The 24,932-nt window shown below is 42.1% G+C and overlaps 2 protein-coding genes across 4 annotated transcripts in view; both read left to right on the top strand.

Moving 5' to 3' along the window:
• The window catches only part of LOC120020893 (protein FAM102A-like), a 76,150-nt gene extending 63,023 nt beyond the window's left edge, over positions 1-13,127 (top strand). For all 3 annotated transcript variants that reach the window (XM_038964512.1, XM_038964513.1, XM_038964514.1), the window contains 8 exons: positions 7,256-7,372; positions 7,770-7,816; positions 8,098-8,270; positions 8,529-8,636; positions 9,297-9,525; positions 9,874-9,998; positions 10,325-10,394; positions 10,515-13,127. In XM_038964512.1, coding sequence (XP_038820440.1) covers positions 7,256-7,372; positions 7,770-7,816; positions 8,098-8,270; positions 8,529-8,636; positions 9,297-9,525; positions 9,874-9,998; positions 10,325-10,394; positions 10,515-10,560 — 915 coding nt within the window. In that variant the 3' untranslated portion in view covers positions 10,561-13,127. The remainder of the gene's footprint in view (positions 1-7,255; positions 7,373-7,769; positions 7,817-8,097; positions 8,271-8,528; positions 8,637-9,296; positions 9,526-9,873; positions 9,999-10,324; positions 10,395-10,514) is intronic.
• A 2,811-nt stretch (positions 13,128-15,938) lies between these two features.
• LOC120021654 (dolichol phosphate-mannose biosynthesis regulatory protein-like) lies at positions 15,939-23,886 on the top strand. The gene is made up of 4 exons (XM_038965470.1): positions 15,939-16,009; positions 16,472-16,561; positions 16,769-16,871; positions 22,824-23,886. Exons 1-4 carry the CDS (start codon positions 16,007-16,009, stop codon positions 22,877-22,879), a joined length of 252 nt encoding a protein of 83 aa, XP_038821398.1. The 5' UTR covers positions 15,939-16,006; the 3' UTR covers positions 22,880-23,886.
• The last annotated feature ends 1,046 nt before the right edge of the window (positions 23,887-24,932 follow it).

Genomic DNA, 24,932 nt, shown 5'->3' with positions numbered 1-24,932 from the left:
GCTTCAAGATTGCTTCGATCACGTGGACTGGGATATGTTCCGCATAGCGTCGTACAATAACATTGATGAATACACTGATTCGGTGAGCGAGTTTATTAGCAAGTGCATCGGTGATGTTGTACCCACAGCGACTATTAAAACCTTCCCCAACCAGAAACCGTTGATTGATGGCAGCATTCGCACAAAACTGAAAGCGCGAACCACTGCTTTTATTCAGGGCAAGGCGACCGGAAACATGACTGAATACAAACAGTGTAGCTATTCCCTCCGCAAGGCAATCAAACAAGCTAAGCGTCAGTATAGAGACAAAGTAGACTCGCGAATTTAACGGCTCAGACTCGAGAGGTATGTGGCAGGGTCTACAGTCAATCACGGTCTACAAAAAGAAAAACAGCCCCGTTGTGGACCACAATGTCTTGCTCCCAGACAAACTAAACAACTTCTTTGCTCGCTTTGAGGACGATACAGTGCCACCGACACAGCTCGCTACAAAAACCTGCGGGCTCTCCTTCACTGCAGCCAACGTGAGTAAAACATTTAAACGTGCTAACCCTTGCAAGGCTGCCGGCACAGATGGCATCCCTAGCCGCGTCCTCAGAGCATGCACAGACCAGCTGGCTGGTGTGTTTACGGACATATTCAATCTATCCTTATTCCAGTCTGCTGTTCCCACATGCTTCAAGAGGGCCACCATTGTTCCTGTTCCCAAAAAAGCTAAGGTAACTGAGCTAACTGACTATCGCCCCATAGCACTCACTTCCGTCATCATGAAGTGCTTTGAGAGACTAGTCAAGGACCATATCACCCCCACCCTACCTGACACCCTAGACCCACTCCAATTTGCTTACCGCTCCAATAGGTCCATAGACGACGCAATCACACTGCACACTGCCCTAACCCATCTGGACAAGAGGAATACCTATGTAAGAATGCTGTTCATCGACTACAGCTCAGCATTTAACACCATAGTACCCTCCAAACTCGTAATTAAGCTCGAGACCCTGGGTCTCGACCCCAAACCTGTGCAATTGGGTGCTGGACTTCCGGACAGGCCGCCCCCAGGTGGTGAGGGTAGGAAACTCCACCCCGCTGATCCTCAACACTGGGGCCCCACAAGGGTGCGTTCTCAGCCCTCTCCTGTACTCCCTGTTCACCCATGACTGCGTGGCCATGCACGCCTCCAACTCAATCATCAAGTTGGCAGATGACACTACAGTGGTAGGCTTGATTACCAACAACGACAAGATGGCCTACAGGGAGGAGGTGAGGGCCCTCGGAGTGTGGTGTCAGGAAAATAACCTCACACTCAATGTCAAACAAACAAAGGAGATGATTGTGGGCTTCAGGAAACAGCAGAGGGAGCAGCCCCCTATCCACATTGACGGGACAGTAGTGGAGAAGGTGGAAAGTTTTAAGTTCCTCAGCATACACATCACGGACAAACTGAAATGGTCCACCCACACAGACAGCGTGGTGAAGAAGACGCAGCAGCGCCTCTTCAAACTCAGGAGGCTGAAGAAATTCGGCTTGTCACCAAAAAGACTCACACACTTTTACAGATGCACAATCGAGAGCATCCTGTCGGGCTGTAAGGCTCTCCAGAGGGTAGTGAGGTCTGCCCTCCAGGACACCTACACCACCCGATGTCACAGGAAGGCCAAAAAGATCATCAAGGACAACAACCACCCAAGCCACTGCCTGTTCACCCCACTATCATCCAGAAGGCGAGTTCAGTACAGGTGCATCAAAGCTGGGACCGAGAGACTGAAAAACAGCTTCTATCTCAAGGCCATCAGACTGTTAAACAGCCATCACTAACATTGAGTGGCTGCTGCCAACATACTGACTCAAATCTCTAGCCACTTTAATAATTAAAATTTGGATGTAATAAATGTATCACTTGCCACTTTAAACAATGCCACTTTATATAATGTTTACATACCCTACATTACTCATCTCATATGTATATACTGTACTCTATACCATCGACTGCATCTTGCCTATGCCGTTCGGCCATCGCTCATCCATATATTTTTATGTACATATTCTTATTCATTCCTTTACACTTGTGTGTATAAGGTAGTTGTTGTGAAATTGTTAGATTACTTGTTAGATATTACTGCATGGTCAGAACTAGAAGCACAAGCATTTCGCGACACTCGCATTAACATCTGCTAACCATGTGTATTTGACAAATAACATTTGATTTGATTTGATTTAATTAATTTATTTCAATTGACTCATTCCCTTATATGAACTGTAACTCAGTAAAACCTTTGACATTGTTGCATGTTGCATTTATATTTCGGTTCAGTATATATAAAAAAAATCTTGCATATCTTAATTTATTTCCACAATTAACAAATAATATGCGTAATAATGTAGGCAGTTCATACGAAGGATTGTTACCTATAACCAGGATTGGCATTACAATAATTACATTTTTGGCAAGCAATTATTATTTTAGCAAACAATATTTGTGATTCATCTTCTATTTATTACTCCATAGCAACAGATGTGGGATACGTACGTACACACACACACACACACACACACACACACACACACACACACACACACACACACACACACACACACACACACACACACACACACACACACACACACACACACACACACACACACACTCCCAACCCTTCCCCCCCAACAACCACAAGCTCAGATGTTCAACAGTTGTTCCATCCACAAGCCCAACTCAAGAGATGACTAGATGTGCGAATGCATATACAGTTGTAGCTGTTTGAGAAGGCATGCACGATTGGGGAGAATTTGATTAACCAATACCAAGTCCTAGCTGATGGAGCTCAGATACCCCCCTACCCTAAAACACACACACGCTGGTCCCCCGTTGTGACCGTTTTCCCAAGTATCTCTGTGCAGTCAGAACTTTTGATTGTTTTGTGCCACAAGGGCTGCAATAATTTGCCCCCTCTCTAATTGTCCAAGTGTGACCTCCTCCCCATGGGTTACTGCAGCTAGTGTAGTCAGCACTGCAACTACTTGGGTGGGGGTACCTAACCGAAATTCCCACCGGCTAGGTACAAGGTCATCAAGGTTCTCATTAGCAGCTTTGATAAATCCCTTGTATATTATGCTCACCCATCAGGGGACTTTAGCTTTGTAGGACCAACCCTGCCAGGCAGGAGCAGACTCTTGTAGTGCCAGTGCTGCTTTAGTGGGTCTCTGACCGTGTTTATCTTTCTGTCTTGGCTGCGTATCGGCTACAGTAGGACTATAAAACAAATATGGACTTCTCCTTAGTGTGTGGTTCGCTCAGGTGGGTGTCTAGGGTATAGGGTTGGGGACCGTTCCATCATGATAGGACAAGAAATAAATCAACTATATTTATAATTTATTTTACAATGAATAACCCATATCTACACAAAATTGAAGGCTCCACTACTTTTGTGTGGATGCCCTTTTGGGCGTGTCTGTACAGTTGGCACAGTGTTTGTGTGTTACAGAGTGTGTTACAGTACATTTTACAGCCTCAATAACGGTAAAACCGCTGTGGTAAAAGTAACGTAATCGTAATCGGTCCATAGCTCAAGCCAACTAACTGTAGTATGACATACATGTGACAAAACATTGTGACACAGGATGGGACTTTTGGGGATGTTGGGAAAATAGGACAGTGACATGAACTACTTTTTCCCTGCCTTATTTTCCATCCATAGTGTTTGTAGTTTATAGGGTTTCCACTAGTTGACAGTCAACTGTGTGAAGTACCTTTTTAGCTCTTCAGTGACCCTGACCTAAGTTTTTAGGTGTGACCTACCAAGTAACCCAGCCAGTGATTAACACAGGTAACTAAGGGTGATGTCTGGATTGGATACAGCGCATGTCAAATTGAAGTTGGAAAATATAGCATTTTTGCTAACCCTAACCTAATTCTCCTTACCTACTTTTATTCTCCTAACCTGCTGCGTAAGTTCTCCTAACCTGCTACGAAAAGTCAATTTTAAATAAGCTGTATTCTATCCAGTCAAAACCATAACTAAGTACTGTGGATAGTGCCACCATTACCAACAGGCCCTTTGGATTTCTAGAAATGACTGACATAGTATAGTATAGTGTCTATACTTGTGCTTCAGAAGACGTACTGCATTAAGGTATTATAGCATCTTTAGTCTCTTGCCACACACTGTTTAGTAGGAAAATGGATTGTCCTTTTTGACATTGAAGACAGTGCATGGGAACTGGGAAGCACTCATAGTGGGAAGAGACAGGGCAGAGGCCAATCATGATTCTAGTGCTGATTATTGAAAAGGCATGTGACTGGTGGCCTTAAGGCACCAGTTTCTTTATCTAAGAGGAAAGTGTGAGGACATGGACCTCCCCTTGTCCATTAAAGAAGGAAATGTATGCATGCGCGTGTGTGTGTGTGCGTGCGTGCGTGCGTGTGATGTGTGTGTTGGCCTGCGTCTCTGCCTGCCTGTGTCTGTGTGTTAAGGCTGGGTGGATGTTATCATTGAGATTGTGCTTCCCTGTCCCCCTTGTTTCCTCCATATTTGCTGATCCCGTTCATCCAGGAAAAGGCACTGTACCGGAATGTCCTCTGAATTAGCCGAGAGAGAGAGAGAGAGAGAGAGAGAGAGAGAGAGAGAGAGAGAGAGAGAGAGAGAGAGGGAGAGGGAGAGAGAGACAGAGAGAGAGAGAGAGAGAGAGAGAGAGAGAGAGAGAGAGAGAGAGAGAGAGAGAGAGAGAGAGAGGGAGAGGGAGAGGGAGAGAGAGACAGAGAGAGAGAGAGAGAGAGAGAGAGAGAGAGAGGGAGAGGGAGAGGGAGAGGGAGAGAGAGAGAGAGAGAGAGAGAGAGAGAGAGAGAGAGGGAGAGGGAGAGGGAGAGAGAGAGAGGGAGAGGTTTTATGTTGTGTGAATTGTTAGATATTACTGCACTGTTGGAGCTAGAAACACAAGCATTTTGCTACACCCGCAATAACATCTGCTAAACATGTGTATGTGACAAAATAACATTTGATTTGATTAGAGATATAAAGAGAGATAATGATACTCTAGGTCAGCTTGCTCTGCAATTCACTAGCCACAGGGCATGTGGCATGGGAGTATAGGAGGTCTTTGACATCTCTGGGTCTGTAGGCTTTTGACACCGAGGGCAAGAGGAAGATGACTGTGGAAAAGGACTATTAGTTCTCTAAGTTCTGATGTGTTTGCCCAGTCCTGCTTCCTCTCAGTAGTGCAGGACAATGTCTGTCCAACTTACAGTAGTCTATAGCTTGTCACTCAGACTCATGGCACTCCAGCCCAGAGATGTGTGTCAGAGATGGAGTGGCTGTGTCTGTGGGAAGATACGAAGCTAACAGTTTGTGAATGAAAATGCTCCAATACATACAACTATTGTGGATACAACGAGAAAAGGTTTGTGATCCGCACGTTGGTTTTGAAACCTTGTCTTCTGACCACGTTAAAGCAGTAGGATAATATGTTGATTCTAACGCGACTCACAATTTAGATGACTGGTCCGACTGGTTCATTATAGCCCTCGAAGGCAAAAGTCTGGGGATGTAAAAAAAACATATATGAAAAAAATGAATACAGTACTTTTACTGGTGGTGGCCATCAGTCAGTCGAACTTGGCGTCTCGACTGTGTTGCTATGACAACACGATTATGAGTGTGTGAGTGCATTAAGCCCCAATCTAGTGTTAAAGCTGCTTTCTGCCGGAAAGTTAATGATCTACCCATGGCCTTTCGCCTGTGGTCACCATACGTGTCCTTAAACTGTGGCGAGTCACACTTACCAACTAATGGCCATTAATTAGGTGACATTGAATAAAGTGGGAAAAAGTGAAGCTGATGGCATGTCATGAAGCTGATGTGCATTATTTGCTGTATTTGCTTGTCATAAATACAACTTTACACTGTCATAAGCATGACATAACAGATACCATTAATAACCATTTCTGTCAGGATATGACACCTAACAACCTTTATTCATATTTTTTTTATACCCAAATAAGTTTCTTTAATAGACATGATTTGCGTTATATTGTATACAATAAAACGAAGGCCTAGAAGAGGACCTACAATGACGTTTCTAACATGGTTTCAGTGTCTGATGTGGTCTCATAAGCAACCATGACGTCCAATTGCGTAATCTTGTCACTAGGGAGGTAGTCACATGACTTCAAAGGCTCTATGTTGTCAGGGAAACAGTAAAAAGGTCAGTGTCTTGTTTACCCAAGATTGTGCTTGTTTGTGTAGTGGTTGTGAATGTTGTCACAATGTTAGGGGCTAGTCGTTTTGTATATTAGCTATCTCCCCACTGAACATCATCTTTGGAGTGGAACATTCATTTAAGTCAATAAACCATTATTATAAAGACCTCTGGCTCAGTTTTGAGATTGATTAAGATTTGAGCGAGAATTGAGTGAGTCGATTCCTGCATGCTAAACGAATCAATATGGAGCATACCGAAGACAACAACTAGCAGGAAAATCTTTAGCCTCTATAAGTAAAATATGCTTTTGAAATCCTGATGGAATTCCCTCAGTTGAACCAACGTAACAACAGCACCATACCCTGTCAGCAATGGTTTCGCTGGCTGGTGACATTATGTTATGGCATATTTGTGTTCATCCGGATTGGCTGGAGGCTGAGACAGAAAAGAGAGGGGTAGATTAAATGGATAGAAGGAGAGAGAGAATAGGGAGATAAGGGGACAGAGAGAAAAAAAGAGAAGAAGAGAGGAGACCGAGAGAAGTAGGTGAGGGAGCACTAGTTGTCCCTAATCGAGTGAGAGGCATCACGGTTGGGTGACCTCGCCAGCCTCACATGGATAGTTATGTAACGGCTCTTTGGGGGTGGTGTGTGTTAGCCCTTCGCTCATCTCCCACCCAGTAGAGTAAAAATACTGGAATGGCATGCCGAAAGCGAGCATACACATCATGCTTATACAAAATGCATGATGTGCGTATGCGCCAGTCCCATTGGGGAGCTGGTTTGAAACCACCCATCTCACATTGAAAGGAAGCATGCCTAAGTACAGCAATACCAAGGGAAGCCTTATTACAATGGGGGCAGGTGTATTTAATGGATAGTTGGTAACCACATGAGTACCGGTATACCAGAGAATTGTCATTCTATTCTGATAACGGTATACACATTTTCTATATGCAATTTGTTATCATCATCATCATCTCTCTTTCTTCCCTCTTCTCCCTTTCTCTCTCTCTCTGTTTCTCTCTCTCTTTCTCTCTCTTTCCCGCTCCCTGCAGCTGGGCTTTGCTGACCTCAACATGGCGGAGTTTGCTGGCTCAGGCTCCACCGTGCACTGCTGTATTCTCGAGGGCTACGACACCAAGAACACTCGACAGGATAACTCCATTCTCAAGGTAACCACACACACACACACACACACGTTCACATGAGCTCATCGAAGCCCCATGTGCAAAGACATGTCCTCTGCACTCTGCACAGAGAGATCAAGGCCATGCTAAGACTTGTTCAGGTTGAATGAACGGTTAGCTTTCCAACTAGGCATTTAGAGTGGACAGTTATTTGCACAGTAAATGGATGAATAGACTGATCTTGCCAGGTGCCACTCTTTTGGCTTATTTTTAACCTGACGGTTTTTATCAAACTTACTCACATAGATACCGTACGTGCTGTAGTTTTGAATGCAATGAGGGGAAAAAAACAGTAGTTGAAGTGTTCTGTTGTAACATTTTACAATAATATCAATAAAGATGATGTATGATAATAATTATAATATTGTTGTCTATTTTCTAGGTAACTATTGGATTCACACTTTTGTCAGGAGATCCCTGCTTTAAAACGTGAGTTGGACCTCTGGCGCCACCTTTTGGCCAAAATCGATATCATAAAGTAAATCACCTCAGATTCTGGAAAGTCAGGATTTCCTCCTTTTACTCTCTTTCACTCTCATCCCAAAGAGTTTTCCTCACTCATTGTCTTTTCTGTCTTTTGGGGCTCTTGGTTAAAATGATATAAAATACGATCCAATTAATGTGTGTATTTAGTGCTTACTATGATTACTTCATAATATAACTACGAAATGATTGAATGGTTTATTTTTATTTGACCTTTGATCCTGTAGGCCCCCCAGCACTGCCAAGTCCGTCTCTATCCCGGGCCAGGACCCCTCCCTGCAGCTGGACTGTAAGGGCGAGGGCACCGATGCCAACTATAACCCTCCCCCAGGGGGCGTCACCAGGACATCATCAGGACGGCCCCTCAAACCCAGACTCCCCTCAGCTCCCCTCAACTCTGGTACGACAGTGAATCACATCTGATTGCTGAAACTTTATTAATGGGCCAATCTGCAGTTCAAACAAAAACAAAGCCCAAAAAATATATATACCCAATGCAGATTTTCACTTTAATTTATTATCTATGTATTATCAATTTAATCGTTTATTTGTGTATTTTTTAATAAGTTGACTCTCCTGTTGTCCATGTGGGACACCATTTGTTGAATTTCATGCCACAGAAGCTAACATCATCTTGTGTGTTGTGTTGTGGCTCCAGGTCTACCTAGGGAGCAGTTGGAGCAGAACCTGTCCAGCCCAGATGAAGTGTTTCACACAGGACACTCCCGGAACTCCAGCTACGCCAGCCAGCAGAGCAAGATATCAGGTCAGTTAACTTCTTTAAGATTGCCAAACTTACTATTGTGTATGTTGGCAGGAGTAGGGTGAAGTGGCCCCTAGGCTCTGATTTTGGATCAGATTGGCATTTTCCCCACTAATGGTTAAGGTTAGGATTGGTGGAGGGGAAGCTGATTGTAGATCTGTACCAAGGGGAATTTTTGCCCTGGAGCATGTTGCCACAGGGCCATAGCTACTCAAGTCCCCCGTCCCGTCACCCGTCCTGTCACCCCCCCCAAAAAATGCACTGACTTTCTTTATAACTACTACTTTATTGAGGGAAAATGTACTTGCTACGACTGTGATATGTGGTTCTCTCGCCCAGCTTTCATAAGATGAATGCACAAATTGTAAGTCACTTTGGATAAGAGCGTCTGCTAAATGTAAAAATGTAAGTCAGGGCGTTCATCTTAGCCTTGGACTAACTCAATTTGGTTTGATTGAGTTGATCTAAACGATTCCTTGATTTCATGACTGGGGAGGAGAATGATGGATAAATAATATCTGTCATAGGGTTATATGACAATCCTGTGTGTGTATGCGCGTGCCAATGTGTACTGTTTGTGCGTACACGTGCATCTGTACTGTATGTGCATGCACAGTGTGTGTATGGGGGTCTGATTTACTTGTCCCTCCCCTTCTCTCCCAGGCTACAGCATGGAACACTCTCGCTCCTCCAGCTTGACAGACCTCACCCACCGCCGCAATGCCTCAACCAGCAGCAGTACCTCCGGGAGCCTGGGCACCCCTACCCAGACCCCCCACGTCTTCGCCCACCCCCTCGCAGCAGACCCCCAGACACCAGGAGAGCCAGGCACCAAGCCTGAGAGACCCATACGGCCCCTACGCCCTGTCCTGCTCTCCAATAGACCCTCCAGGCAAGCCACACCACACGCACACATAGACAGACACAGACACATACACACAGACACACATTTAGATTTTTCGAGGTCATTACATTTATTCACAAATATCCAATCTGTTGCTGGGTTGCTGGTTACTTTCCCGCAGTAATATATCGAACCCTGTTTCGGCGTACCGTGTCAAATAGATACGCGTCAAAGAACATTATTTGACATGTCATATAATGAGACTACTACGACCTAAAAAGCATTTGATAGTAATAGCCTTGCTCAGGTGTTACTGGTTAACTGCACCGCAATCACTGATGACTGAGAAAGCCTCGATCAGGTGTTGTTGGTTAACCATGTCATGTGACCTGCCAGGAGGAAGAAGGACTCTGTGGAAAGCCACCCCACCTGGGTGGACGACACGCGCATCGACGCCGACGACATTGTGGACAAGATCATCCAGAGCCAGAACTTTGCTGATGTCAACAACCACAAAGAAGGTATGCGGAGGGGAGTAGCCATGATGGAACGGTGAAGACTAGTTGTGAAGATTGTGTATTTATTTTGTATATTTTTTTACCTTTATTTAACTAGGCAAATCAGTTAAGAACAAATTCTTATTTACAATGATGGCCTACCCCAGCCAAACCCTAACCCGGACGACGCTGGCCCAATTGTGTTGATGGAATAGCTCGTAGAAAATGACCACACAAGTGATAACGTTGTGCTTCTCGATCTTCTTCTCACTATTTTATCCTATACCTATTTTATCCCTCTGTGTGCCCTCTCTTTCTTTCTTGTCTTTCATTCCTGCTTCCACACACAGACAGCAACCTCAGATTGTTTGTCAGCAAAGATGGGACTACAGCCCTGAGTGGGACACAGCTGGGAAACAGGTGATTTGTGCATGCAAGATTATCTGTGTGTAGTATGTTATGAGGATCCAGAACATATCATTTGTTAAGGTAATAAAAGAAAGAATTGAACCCCTTCCTCTTCTTATGTGTTTGCTGTAGGGTGATTGCTGGTGCCTTTGAGCCAGTAGTGATCGAGAGCCACTAACGATGAAGATGGATGGATGTCAAATCACTCTACCCCCCCTCCCTCCGTCTCACTCATTCTCTCAGCTGGTGGGCAAAGGGTACATGAGGGACACTGAAGACAACTCCACTGTTTTGAACTGTTTTGTGTGTGTGTGTATGTATGTGTGTGTGTGTGTGTGTGTGCACAAATGCACATACGACTGGCTTCCTTTTGATATACACCACTTCAACAAACACCACTATACAACAGACATTTAATCAGACATTTAAGCAGATATTTAAGGTGATGTAGGTGGGAGGTGGGACGTATGAATAATCCATTAATGTAGAAAAGCTTTTAAATCGATGCTTTCATCTGGGGGACCGTAGGTGTAAAGTGTGCAAAGTACTTGATAGAGAGAGAAATGAAAAACAATCGCATCGTGGAAATTGTAGTGCAACACTGAAAATCAGGAAATGGCATTGGAGTCAAATGTGGCTGCCTCAAGTTGGAACATTATGGTTTACCCTATGTGTATAATTTTGTGTATCAATTCAAGTGAGGGGAGCGTGCTAAAGCCAAGAAAGATGTGGATAAATTGAACAGACCATTTTACACTAGGCTTCAATGGGTGGTTTTCAATGTGAAATGTTCTATTTTCGATGAACCCCTTGCAATCCTCAGATTCCAGAACAACAGTACTAGACCTGGGGTCAAAGTTACTGTATAGCCCAAATAACCCATGTTATAGAATTATAAAGTTATAGAATGTTATAGAATATATGCATATAAATATGTAATATCACAATAGATAATGTTTATATACGGACCTGAGAACGAGAAATGTGTGCACATATGGCTGGCCATATGCAACTGTACATACTGCCATTGTCTATGTGTGATTCATCAATTACTCTCGGTAAATGCAGGTAGGGTTGGTAATTGATTAGTCTACGCCCTTGGTCTTCTCCTCCCTTGGGTCTTTTACATAGTCTGCTTTACGTCCTTAAAGTAAAATACTATCCTGAAGTTCACCAGCTGGCTTGGTGACTATACTGTAAAAGTAGGAAAATCAGACTCAACTTTTCTTGGTTCCTCTATTTTTGTTGTTAGTCATGTGTCTGTCTTAGGATATATGGATGGTGGGTTTCCCTGTACTGTTTTGTCCCTGGCCTGTCACTCATCTGTCATGTACGTCAGACCTAATTGATTTGAGTCACCACGCCCATGACATCAGTCCCTGTTCTCAAGGACAGGAGCTGTCCATTACCAGGTTTCTGGGATGATTATAAAACTCTTCTTGAGCTGCAAAAAAGCACTTTTGGATCGGTGTTCTAAACAAACCAATGTTTACAGTGTGACGCATATTATTTCAAACTTGCTTTCTCGCTACAAGGGAAGAGTATTGTTTTTTTTAAACCTGGTTACTGATTTTGATTGAATTGGGGCCCATAATATGTTGTTAAGTTACTGAAGTGGGGTACTAAAGTTAGCCAGCTAACTTCACAATCCTTCTTTGTGAAATACTTTCGATGTGGCCTTGGCTATATGAGCTGTCCAACGGTTGCCGTTCCACTTAAGTCGCAATATCACCCGAGATGTTGCCTCGTTATCAAGCAAAATCAACTTACAAGTGAATAAGGGCTCTAATGATACAACTGACAGTATCTGGTCATCTTCTCCAAAATGACCAAGCTATTCTATTTCCTGAGGGGAAATGTAATTTCATTTCTGTCGCCCCCGGATTTTGAATGTGTCAGAAGAACATTGCATTGTAGGTATGGTGTAGTCAGAGCCAATCAGAGCCAATGAGTCAGTCTCATACAGCTGCCCCATGTGGCACAATGCACCTGGTGTGCACTGGCTAACAATGGAGGGTTTTCAGAAGAAGCTCCACCCTCAACCCCAAATGACAATGTCCTTTTGTATGCGTGCTTGTGCCTGTGTGCCTGCGCACGTCTTTGCGAGGGACGGAGAGGGAACGAGAATGTGTGAGTTTGTGTGTAAACGTCTGCATATTGTGCGTGTGTATGTCCGTGTGTGCATGTGTGCGTCTGCCTGTGCACGCATGTTTGTGCATGTGTGTATGTCTGTGCTGCAAATGTATGTGCGTGTGCAAGTCGAATTGTTTATGTGTGCTGAGATCAAAACAGCTTGCCACTCGCCTGTCTTACGGTTCTTGACCCCTGAGTATCCTTTCAGTTGACCTGAGTCCTCAGCAGGAAAACGAACGTATTGCTTAGCCTGTCTTTTCGCCCTTAGTCTGCTCATTTAAAATGTCTTTCAAAGGAAAAAGTGATCATGGGCTTTTATCTACACACATGTAGCCTCAACATACTGTATCTTCCTAACAAGGATGTGTTTTATTTACACCATGCCAGACATTCATAGCATACTGAGATTTGACATTCAGAGGCATAGAGAGAAAATGTCCAAAATCCTGGCCCTTGAAAAATAAAATTGGTATTTTTGTGCTGTTGCAATGTGCTTTTGTTTTTGTTTCACTCTCCAATGTGCATCATTGTCGTTGTAGATGTTGCTGTGCATACTGTATGGGTGTACTCTGTGTCCTTGAGAAAAAGGAAACATTAAATGCATAAGCTAAAACTCCTCTGACATGAATACACACGCATGGGAAAATGTTAACGACACAGACATTCTTCGTAGCTTTATTAAAATAAATGTGTCAAATTGATGTGGACCATTCACCTCTATTTCATTAACTTGATATAAGTAAGACACTGAATCTGTGTATTTTAACAGGGGCTTTTACAGCAAAACGACTATCTTTCACTCTGCCTCTCATTACATTACACTGTCTCTTAGTAGTATAATAATCATTTGTATTAATGATAAACTGATAATAGTTCTAATGTCAAACACATAATTCATATTTTAGTTTTTTGTATTTCCAAACCAGCTGGCTGGTTTACTTTGTGCTCTCTCTTCTTTGTAACACGAAAAAAAATTGTATACAATTTACATTTTTTTTTTGGTCTACTCTAGAGTTAAAATAATTGATGTTTCTGATTCTCCTGCTACTGATTTTATGTGTACAAGAGGGCTTGTTGTATAATCCTTGTATTGTTTGGGTTCTGTTTTCCTACGTACTTGACTGTTTGTAACCAGAGTAGAACCATGTTAACATGAGGTTCTGCTGCCATGAATGGAGCGCATGAATGGATTTTATCCTGCATATTTGAAATATGAATGCATCAACACAGGGTGAGATTTCTCTGGTGCAACACATCATCAAATATTTGTCATTGCATTTTAAATCAACCAGAATATCCACCCCATGTTGTGGGTTGAAGAACTTGGTACAGTAGGTAGAGGATGGCAGTCAACACTCTGAGATTGCTCTCTGAAAGATAGAGGGGGAGTACTGTAAATCACTTTCATGGTTCAAAAACTCACATGGGCCGTTCCTAAGGCTCATCAGCTCAGTAGGTAGAGTATCCATGATTGAATGGGGACCAGATATGCTATTCCTAGATTCATAACAGCACATAGGTCTGGGCAACTATCTTGACCTAACATTTCACCTATTTTAATTATTTAACCTTCATTTTATACCTCTTATTTTGTCATCTTTGTAAATTGATTTTAAAGCTATGCACACGAGTCCAAGACTCTCTGAGGGTCCACCCAAACTCATGACCTTGATTAAGATTAAAGATGAGATTTTTCTTTTAATGATTTAAAAATCAACATTTCATGAATTTATATCAATAGACGACTATTGAAATGACAATTTTTCAGATTTTCCAGAGTTATTGTGAGATATTTATTTTACACACACACTTACAGGCATTGCTCCAAAGTTTTCTCATCTTAATTTTTTCTCCTAAAATGTATTTATTCTATTACTTTAAACTCACATGTGGAGGTACACTGTTACATGATGAATTGGAACTATATTTCTACACACTATTCTAATGTTTCCTATTTTAGATTGTAAATGTCTACAGTGTAAATGTCAGTGTAAATGTCATATTTTGTGGAAATAAAACTATTGTTGGGCATCTGAAAAACTTTTGGGCTGATTTATTACAAATCCATAATACAATGTAGCTCAGAATTTCATATAGGAGTCTATACCTCGGTGATGATCATGCTGTTACTTTGACTCCATCTTGTAGTTGAAATATGTCTGAGTTACATGTGTACACTAGCATCTCAAGGACACACCCATCACTTACATGTGATCGAGATTTCAGGTCATGAATCCTCCAGCGGGTACAACTATGACAAGATGAATCCTCCAGCTGGTACAACTATGACAAGATGTTGGGTGGCCACATTCACATTTACCAAGGAGGATGTTGAAATAGATTCATAGGTGGTAACACTCTATTATGGTACGCCTACTAATTTGAGAAGTAACCCAACAGCAATGGACAAATGGCAGTGGTGGAAAAAGTACCCATATTTTCATACTTGAGTAAAAGTAAAGATACCTTAATAGAAAGTTACTCAAGTAAAAGTGAAAGTCACCCAGTAAAATATTACTTGAGTAAAAGTCTAAAAGTATTTGCAGTGGTGGAAATGGTACCCAATTGTCATACTTCTAAAAGTCTAAAAGTATTTGGTTTAAAATATACTTAAGTATCAATAGTAAATGTAATTGCTAAACTGTACTTAAGTATCAAAAAAAAAGTAGAAATAATTTCAAATTTCTTATATTAAGCAAATCAGACGGCAAAATGTTCTAGATTTGTTTATTTATGTATAGCTAGGTGCATACTCCAACACTCAGGCATCATTTACAAACTAAGCATGTGTGTTTAGTGAGTCCACCAGATCAAAGGCAGGGGATGACCAGCGATGTTCTCTTGATAAGTGCGTGAATTGGACCATTTTCCTGTCCTGCTAAGCATTCAAAATGTAACAAGTACATTTGTGTGTCAGGGAAAATTTATGGAGTAAAAAGTACAAGTAAAAGTAAAAGTTGTAAAAAATATGAATAGTAAAGTCCAGATACCCCCCAAAAACTACTTAGGTAGTACTTTAAAGTATTTTTATTTAAGTACTTTACACCACTGACAAACGGAAGAACAGTAATGTATGTAGCAGGCCTAATAGTAAATTATGATAACATAATTATTTTCAATTTGAATCACCATTTGGCAAGGTGCTCTAGTCTACCTGACTTGTACAGAAAACCTTTATAGATGCTGGCATACAACCAAAGAGTGGGAAACCTTTTTAAACAACAACTCCCAAGAAAACTATGTATATAGCGTGACCCTGTATATAGCTTACTTACTTTCTCGTGGTCATCTTATTTCTATTCATTATGTGTTTTTGTTCTACTTAACTTTTTCGTTATAGTACTACTGATATTGATTACTGCATCGTTGGGCAAGAGCATGCAAAAAAAGGCATTTCACTGTAATGGGCACGTGACAATGAAAAAAAAAAAGATCCGGGTCACCCTCGCAGTTTACGGAAGTGATTCATACGCGGAAACAACACGTCAGAAATGGTGAGAGAAATTACAAAGTTGTGATTTACCCTGCATAATGCTGCCATTTTTATTTATATCCACAAATATATTTAAATATATACGAATTAGCTGGTAAAATGTCGTTAGAGAAGCTCCAGAGACCAAGTCAAAGCCAGAAAAGGTGTATGCTAAACTGAATTAGCTAGCTAGCTTCCTAGATAATCTCTCAAACCTGTCTGTACTGTATGGTAGTTACAGCAATCTGTCACACTATTGTCTTTTTTGTGTCATGCCTGGTTAATTTTATCACCTGGCCAGATTGTCAAATGAAACTTCGTAGTGTTAGCTAGTTTACCTGGTTAGTTATATGAATCACCGTATACTTAAAGCTATCTAACCATGCGTACTAAGTGTTCTTATTATTAGTAATAATAGCTATTCATATGATGCATTAGCTATTTTTAACCTCACACTCATACATTTGGTCTTAATTTCTTGTAGGCCACAGGGGAAGACCAAGCAGTTGGCATGGGCCTTGTTGGCTTCAGCCTCCTGTTGTTTACATACTACACAATATGGGTAATCATTCTGGTAGGTAATTTATAGCCTAGATCTGCTATTCTGGTCCAAGATCTGTTTGTGCTGTTTTGCCAACACCTGCCATGGTAGACCAATGATTTTCCAAGACAGCACAATCCATTCTGGGACCAGGCTATAGATTAGATCTGCAATTAAACTTGTTGCCTGAAATCGTTTTTGTGTCCACTGACTAACTGACTGATAATGTACCTTTTCCAGCCGTTCGTGGACAGCGATCATGTGGTCCACCAGTATTTTCTTCAACGGGAGTATTCTGTGATTCTACCTGGGATCGCAGCATTGATACTGCTGCTCAGTGTAGGTGAGTTCTGGAATGCTACATTGGATGGGTTCTAATCCAGTGTTTTGGTCCCTTCCCCGTTCCCTGCCTCCAGCCAGTAGATCTGAAAGAACTGGATAGACATAGGATCTATGTATTCTAGGGCATTCTGTTTGTTCACAACGATCTCCCTGAGCTAGGTGCTGCTGTGATGTCTATCTGGTGGTCTACAAATCACCAGAACTTAAAGTGGTACTGACAGTGTTTTAACTACTTTACTAATATGAAACAAACATATTATCAGTCAAAAATATCAAATTCCCAGTTTATGCTTTGAAACCAATTCAATATGAGGTTTTAAAAAGAGGTTCTATTTGAGTCAAAATTCCATGACATACAGTAACGCATTGTTGGCAAAATAGATGGATGCAGTTCAATGCATGATTAATATAATTCACCAATACATTTCTTGGTAGTCTAAAAAATATTGTTATCAGGTTGTAAATCACAGCTAGCCTGGCACATTGTTTGCTGCCTCCACCCATTCGGGATGCTCTGTTTCAGTTTTCATTACAGAAATATTTTGGGGGGGAAATGGACGACTGTAACTGGGAATGTCAGTACAATCAAACTAGCAAGGGAAAAGTCAGTCATAACGTGGGTAAGAGGCTAGCACACGTGTCAAACACAAGGCCCGCAGTCTGAATATTACGCACAGGCGAGTATAAATGAGTCAGTCGAGTCATCTACTTTATGAAATTACTGCCTGATGTGGTTGCATAGGTGAATTCAATTGCGCTGCATTTGTGTTCCATTTACAGTGCACAGTGGAGGGAAAGAGTACAGACACATGCCACAGTCCTAGCTAGGCTACTAAATTGTTGCTGTCTGGTTTCGTTTTTTAAAGCTTGACAATGAATAACTAAATAAACAACCTGCAACGAAACACCATGCAAAGGAAAAACATGTAGGCCTATTACAGCAAAATCAGAGCAGTAGCCTAGGCTGGCTATTCAACTACAATACGTTTTGAGTGCACCATACAGCAATGCTGCATTTAACCACACCGGTGATCCATGCAGTGCAAATTTGTTTTATTTTTTACAACAGCTTATAGCTATGTTTTTGTTATTAAATACTTTTTGATTAAGGTCGCAGCATATTATGCAAGCATAGCAGCAAAGGCAGGACAAATATTATTTATCTTTTTTGTTTTAATGTTAAAATGCTATACACAGTATCCTATGTACATAAGTGGACATTATAAAGGGCCATATTTTTTTCAAAATAATACAGTGCCCGGGTTGGTTCGCAGTTCCAAGTTTCTTTTTTTGTAAAAAGAAAAATGGCTAAGTCTGGGCCACGAATTCGTTTCTTTTTTTTTCAATCTGGCCCATGCACTGATTGAGTTTGACACCCCAAACTCTATTTATGTAGCTAGCTATTTATTTAGCATGCTAAAAATACGGAGCCTAAAGTTAGCTAGCTGCTGGGAGGATGTCATGTCGTTGGAGGAGTGGGTGAGTGACCGACTTTTCCCAATCATACCGTTTTTTGTTGGCTACAGCTAGAGATCACTTTCCTAACTAGCTAACTATGCTGAACTTGAATGACTTATCCTCAGTTAACATATATCTTAGTTGTCAATCACATTTATTTGGCATAGATCAAATGGGTGGGTAGGCAAGTTCCCATTCAGTTGTCAAAATGTGGGTTCTGACAAGCATGCATTGCAGAAGTACGAGCAGGCTACTATTCCCCATCGTTTATCAGTGCAATTTTGAAGGCCAACTACCTGAAAAAGTTTGAGAGGGTTTATCTAATGTTCTCTCATTAGCAGGGATGCACAATAGTCCCCTTTCGTCGTTTTGAATCCAAAATAGGTGACATAGCTTTGTGATTAGTGTAGGTCCGATGAGAAAAGTTTGGGAGGGAGGTGGTTTGGATCACTACTGGCTGTAAGCGGACGAGTAATGCGCGTTTGGAGCAATACTGGCTGTATCCAAGGCTCAGCCAATCGTTTACATAACAACAGAATGCAAGAATGCAGCACAGCAAGCGACTGAAGAGAGAAGAGAAAACCAATTTGCTAGTTACAGTATCAGCGCGCGCTCTGGTAAGACAGCATAGAGTAGAAAGGCAGTTGCAGCAGCGCGTCTCCTGAACGACAATGAAGAGGTAATGTTAGAAGCCTGACCACGGGGGTGAGAAGGTGATGAGAAGGTGATAAAGAGTACTTCATGAGCTGTAACTGAAAAACAACTGAGATTTGGAAAGTTTGAGGTGAGGGAGAAAGTGTGGTGGGACAAGTATTAGCATTGTTAAGTATCTTGCTAGCTGGATCGAATTCTCCGTTAACTAGCCAGAGAAATGTTGCGCAACATTAGCCAACTCATCTGATAAAAAGTTTATGGTGTGACAATTAGCTTGCTAATAGTCAGACAGCTAGCTAACGTTACAACATCAGATGAGCTAACAATAGTAACCTAACCAATTCGCTTATAAGAAATCCCTCTATGCCCTCCGACAAACGATCAAACAGGCAAAGCGTCAATACAAGACTAAGATCGAGTCGTACTACACCGGCTCTGACGCTCGTCGGATGTGGCAGGGCCTGCAAACCATTAGACTACAAAGGGAAGCAAAGCCGAGAGCTGCCCAGTGACACAAGCCTACCGGTTCAGCTAAACTACTTTATGCTCACTTCGAGGGAAATAACACTGAAACATGCATGAGAGCACCAGCTGTACCGGAAGACTGTGTGATCATGCTCTCCGCAGCCGATGTGAGTAAGACCTTTAGACAGGTCAACATTCACAAGGCCGCAGGGCCAGACGGATTACCAGGACGTGTACTGCGAGCATGCACTGACCAACTAGCAAGTGTCTTCACTGACATTTTCAACCTCTCCCTGTCCGAGTCTGTAATACCAACATGTTTTAAGCAGACCACCACAGTGCCTGTGCCCGTGCCCAAGAACACTAAGGTAACCTGCCTAAATGACTACCGACCCCGTAGCACTCACGTCTGTAGCCATGAAATGCTTTGAAAGGCTGGTCATGGCTCACATCAACACCATCATCCCAGAAACCCTAGACCCACTCCAATTTGCATACCGCCCCAACAGATCCACAGATGATGCAATCTCTATTGCACTCCACACTGCCCTTTCCCACCTGGACAAAAGGATCACCTATGTGAGAATGCTATTCATTAACTACAGCTCAGCGTTCAACACCATAGTGCCCTCTAAGCTCATCAATAAGCGCAGGACCCTGGGACTAAACACCTCCCTCTGCAACTGGATCCTGGACTTCCTGACGGGCTGCCCCCAGGTGGTAAGGGTAGGTAACAACACATCCGCCACGCTGATCCTCAACTCAGGGGTGTGTGCTCAGCCCCCTCCTGTATTCCCCATTCACTCATGACTGCACGGCCAGGCACTACTCCAACACCATCATTAAGTTTGACAATGACACAACAGTGTCAACAGCCTGATCACCGACAACAACGAGACAGCCTATAGGGAGGAGGTCAGAGACCTGGTCGTGTGGTGCCAGGACAACAGCCTCTCCCTCAATGTGATCAAGACAAAGGAGATGATGGTGGACTACAGGAAAAAGAGGACCGAGCACGTCCACATTCTCTTCGACGGGGCTGCAGTGGAGCAGGTTGAGAGCTTCAAGATCCTTGGTGTCCACATCACCAACAAACTAACTTGGTCCAAGCACACCATGACAGTTGTGAAGCGGGCACAACAAAACCTATTCCCCCTCAGGTGACTGAAAATATTTGGCATAGGTCCTCAGATCCTCAAAAGGTTCTACGGCTGCACCATCGAGAGCATCCTGACTGGTTGCATCACTGCCTGGCATGGCAACTGCTCGGCCTCCGACCGCAAGGCACTACAGAGGGTAGTGCGAATAGCCCAGTACATCACTGGGGCCAAGCTTCCTGCCATCCAGGACCTCTATACCAGGCGGTGTCAGAGGAAGGCCCTGAAAATTGTCAAAGACTCCAGCCACCCTAGTCATAGACTGTTCTCTCTGCTACCACACGGCAAGAGGTACCGGAGCACCAAGTCTAGGTCCAAAAGGCTTCTAAATAGCTTCTACCCCCAAGCCATAAGACTCCTGAACATCTATTCAAATGGTTACCCAGACTATTTGCATTGCCCCCCCTCCCTCTCCACACCACTGCCACTCTCTGTTGTCATCTATGCATAGTCACTTCAATTAACTCTACCTACATGTACATACTACCTCAACTAACCGGTGCCCCCGCACATTGACTCTGTACCGGCACCCCCCTGTATATATTATTTTTTACTGCTGCTCTTTAATTACTTGTTACTTTTATCTCTTATTCTTATCTATATATTTTTTATACTGCACTGTTGGTTAGGGGCTCGTAAGTAAGCATTTCACTAAGGTCTACACCACATTGTATTTGGCACATGTGACTAATAAAATTGGCTTTGTTTTAGTATTAACTTGTATACGACTTGCCGTTCAAGTTATAACGTGTTAGTTGCTTACTGGACCCTGGCAATCTGTGTGAAATGTTAACTAGCTAATGAACTAATCCCCTATCTGTTAACTAATGTTTTCCCTCTACGGTATGCGGTTAATTTTCAGAATGAGAGAATTAGGTGAAAAATGAGGCGTTGCTTGTTATACAAGTGGATTCAGGGATCAAGTGTAGCTGGAGCTGGGCCTGGCTTAAGCTGGATGCCACTATAGAGGTGAAAGGAACACCACACACTTTCCCTCTCTCACTTTTGCTGGCACATTGTAGATGGATGTCCATAGGCAGAACGTGTATAATGTGCAGTGTAGCCCAAAGATATTGTTTTTGTTGTGTTGAACTTGACAGTAACGTGTGTGTGTGAGGGTTTTAACTCGGGGAACGTTATTTTTGCACACGTAGCCTTGTGCATTTGATCGATGTCTATAGAGCAAAAATAGAATGCCTGTTTGTTTCATTCTATTTCTACTTTAAGATGTTTTTTCCCCAAGTGCAATATTTAGATGTGTGTGGTCATAAGCGTTCTATTATAAAGACTGTCATGGCTAACTGCAATATTAGTGGGTTTTTTTTCATTACTTTTTTTTTGCATTAAAGTCTAGGCAACAAATAACATTGGATTGCTTTCTTTAGGTTCACAATAACCACTTTTTATCTTACACAGAGACTGATCATGTAGATCATATTCTTTGTTGTTTAATTAGTTAACCTGCTTTTCCCCCTAGCAGGGATTTTTTTTGCATGTTTCAGCCCTTTTTGGGACCTCACCAGTTTGCATCCCCGCATTAGATTTTAGCGCCTCACTCTGGCTAGCATTAGTTGTTGATGTGCATAGGCAATTGAGGGAAAGCGAGCCTACCTTTTTCATGGTTGTTTGATCAATCGGATTGTGAAGTTCTCAAATGTAAATGACTCCTGTGGTATTAACATAATTGCAGAAATCCATTCAGGTGTATTTTGTTGCTTTTGGCGAATGTGTTCTAATGTTATAAAGTTGCGCTGTTGCTGTTGTTGTTAACGTCCAGTCAAAGTGAATGATGGCAGGCCTGTGTCGCAAATGGCTATTTGCTTATAGGTCTGATTGGCTATGGCGCACCGGTCTGCGTAGACGCCGGTCCTGGACAGATGTTTTTATTTGCTTTTATTGACTGCAGTGTCTATTAATTATACAAACCAACGGTCACTTTCCCACTCCTATATTGCTGTAGAATTTTCACAATTGCCTTACTACACATTTTTTGGGTGAAAATGACCAAATCAAAGTGCTCGCCTGACAGAAAATGTAAAAAAAAAAAAATATATGATTTAATGTTGCTAAAATGCTGGCATTTCCACTTTAACTGCAGATCCATATGCAGTACACACGTTGGTGATTCTGTGTGTTGCATCTACTGTATTTTAGTCTGGCCTTTATGAACAGTGACCATATTATTCTCCTTAAAACAGACATTTTCTTCTCCTCCTCAGGTACCTTCATTGGAGTGGTCACCTGGAAGAATCGCAAGCCTAAGAAGGTGGACTAAGAGGGATGGTGTCACAGAGGTTAGACGCTGAAGCTACTGTGGCTTCCATAGAACCTCCCTGGTTCCAACGTCTTTCCAACAGTCCAGCTGAAGAAACTACAAATAAAGTCTGGACTGCTTCTCTGTGACAGCTGATGAAAACATCTAATGACTGAAAGACATAAGATAAGATTTGAAGAGCTGCAAGGGACAAGGGGTCCAAGACTGAGACCAGAAGAATGCGAGTCCAATTCAAGACCAGGATTGTAATTTTGTCAAATAATCATCATCTGGTGTGTGGAACTGTGTGTTTTATTGCAGTGCGCTTGCTGTTAGCCATCTCTTTGAAAATGTGAAACATTGTGTTTTAAAGTGGAACTGACAGCATTTTAGCAACATTACATTTGATTAAAATCTGTTCAGATACACCCCCAGGAAGAATATGACACTTTAAAAAAAAAAGTACACTGAGAAGCGACCATTTAGATATGGTAATTTTCATAAATTCTTAGAATGTTTGGGAATTATGTATACTAGGGCATTTGTGAAAATTCTATAGCAATATAGATTGGGAAAGCAAAAAGTCAGTCACTCACCTACTCTTCCAATGACATGACATCCTCCTAGAAGCTAGCTATCTAGCTAATGTTAGACTGTGTTTTTAACTTGATACATAAAGATACATACTAGCCTATTAGCCACGTTAGGACTGACTTGTGATCATTGCCCTTGCTAGTTTGATTGTATTGAAATCCCTCGCCTTCGTTACATTCGTACGTTTTTGTCCAGAATATTGAGTCTTTGAAACTGAAACCGTACATCCTGAATGGAGACACAGAACTATGTACCAGGCCAGCTGTGATGTACAACCTGTTAGCAATATAAATGTATTGGTGAATTATACTAATCATTAATTGAACTGCATCCATCTATTCAGCCAACAATGCCTTAGTGTATGGCATGGTACGTTGAGTCAAATAAAACCTATTTTTAAAAACCTCTTATAAAGACGGTTTTGTAGCATAAACTGGGAATTTGATATTTTTGACTGATATTATGATTGTCTGTTTCATATCTGCGAAGTAGTTAAAACACGGTCAGTTCCACTTTAGGTCACTGGTTACTTTGTATGCAAACATGAAATGTTTTTTGCAATGGGAAGTAATAGCTGTACATTTGAATTAGGAAATGCTTAATGGTTGTTTTTATATTATGATTGGGAGCTACTGGCTTATTATGTCTGAGTTTATGGACTGCTTATCCTTTAGCATCTTATTTTACCTTTAACTATGCGAGTCAGTTAAGGACAAATTGTCATTTTCAATGACGGCCTAGGAACAATGGGTTAACTGCCTTGTTCAGGGGCAGAACGACAGATTTTTACCTTGCCAGCTCGGGGATTCAATCTGGCAACCTTTCAGTTACTAGTCCAACATTCTAACCACTAGGCTACATGCCACCCCCTCATACTGTGTGTGACTGCAGTCTTTCCATTGGCCCTATGCCGTGGTGCCTGGAGAAGTGGGTCTACTCTAATTTAGCAAAAAAGTTCTTGAAGTAAAGGCACCCTGAAAATGTATTTTTTTAAATGCACTTTCCTTGAACATTTTTGGATTTTCACTCAAAATCAAATTTTTTATTTATAAATAAATTGATGGTCTATGTCCACAACAATGTTGAAACCACATCAATCTAATAGGGTGGGCCTGGCTCCACAGTGGGTGGGCTTCTGTCCACCCAGGCCCATCCATGTCTACGCCCCTGATGCAAACGGCGCATGATGACAAATGTGCGTCACAAAAAGCCTACTAACCAACACGTCGGACTAAACTTTTTCAATACATGGTTGGCATACCTATTGTTGCATTAGTTAGCATTTACTGGTAGATATAATTAGATGAAACGTCTTTCCTACCCTACCGGCTACCAATGTCATTCTTTCTGTGAGCTGCTCCATGCCAAAACCAGTTGACAGCTGCACACTCTTGCTGCCTGCAGATGATATTTCGCTGAAACTAGGCTGTGTGCGGCGCATGTGAATATATTTCACATACTTCGCGATTGTGTAGGCTAC

Source organism: Salvelinus namaycush, chromosome 26 (genome assembly GCF_016432855.1).
Source record: "Salvelinus namaycush isolate Seneca chromosome 26, SaNama_1.0, whole genome shotgun sequence".
NCBI classification, from domain to species: Eukaryota; Metazoa; Chordata; class Actinopteri; order Salmoniformes; family Salmonidae; genus Salvelinus; species Salvelinus namaycush.
This window is presented reverse-complemented; position numbering and strand designations above follow the sequence as displayed.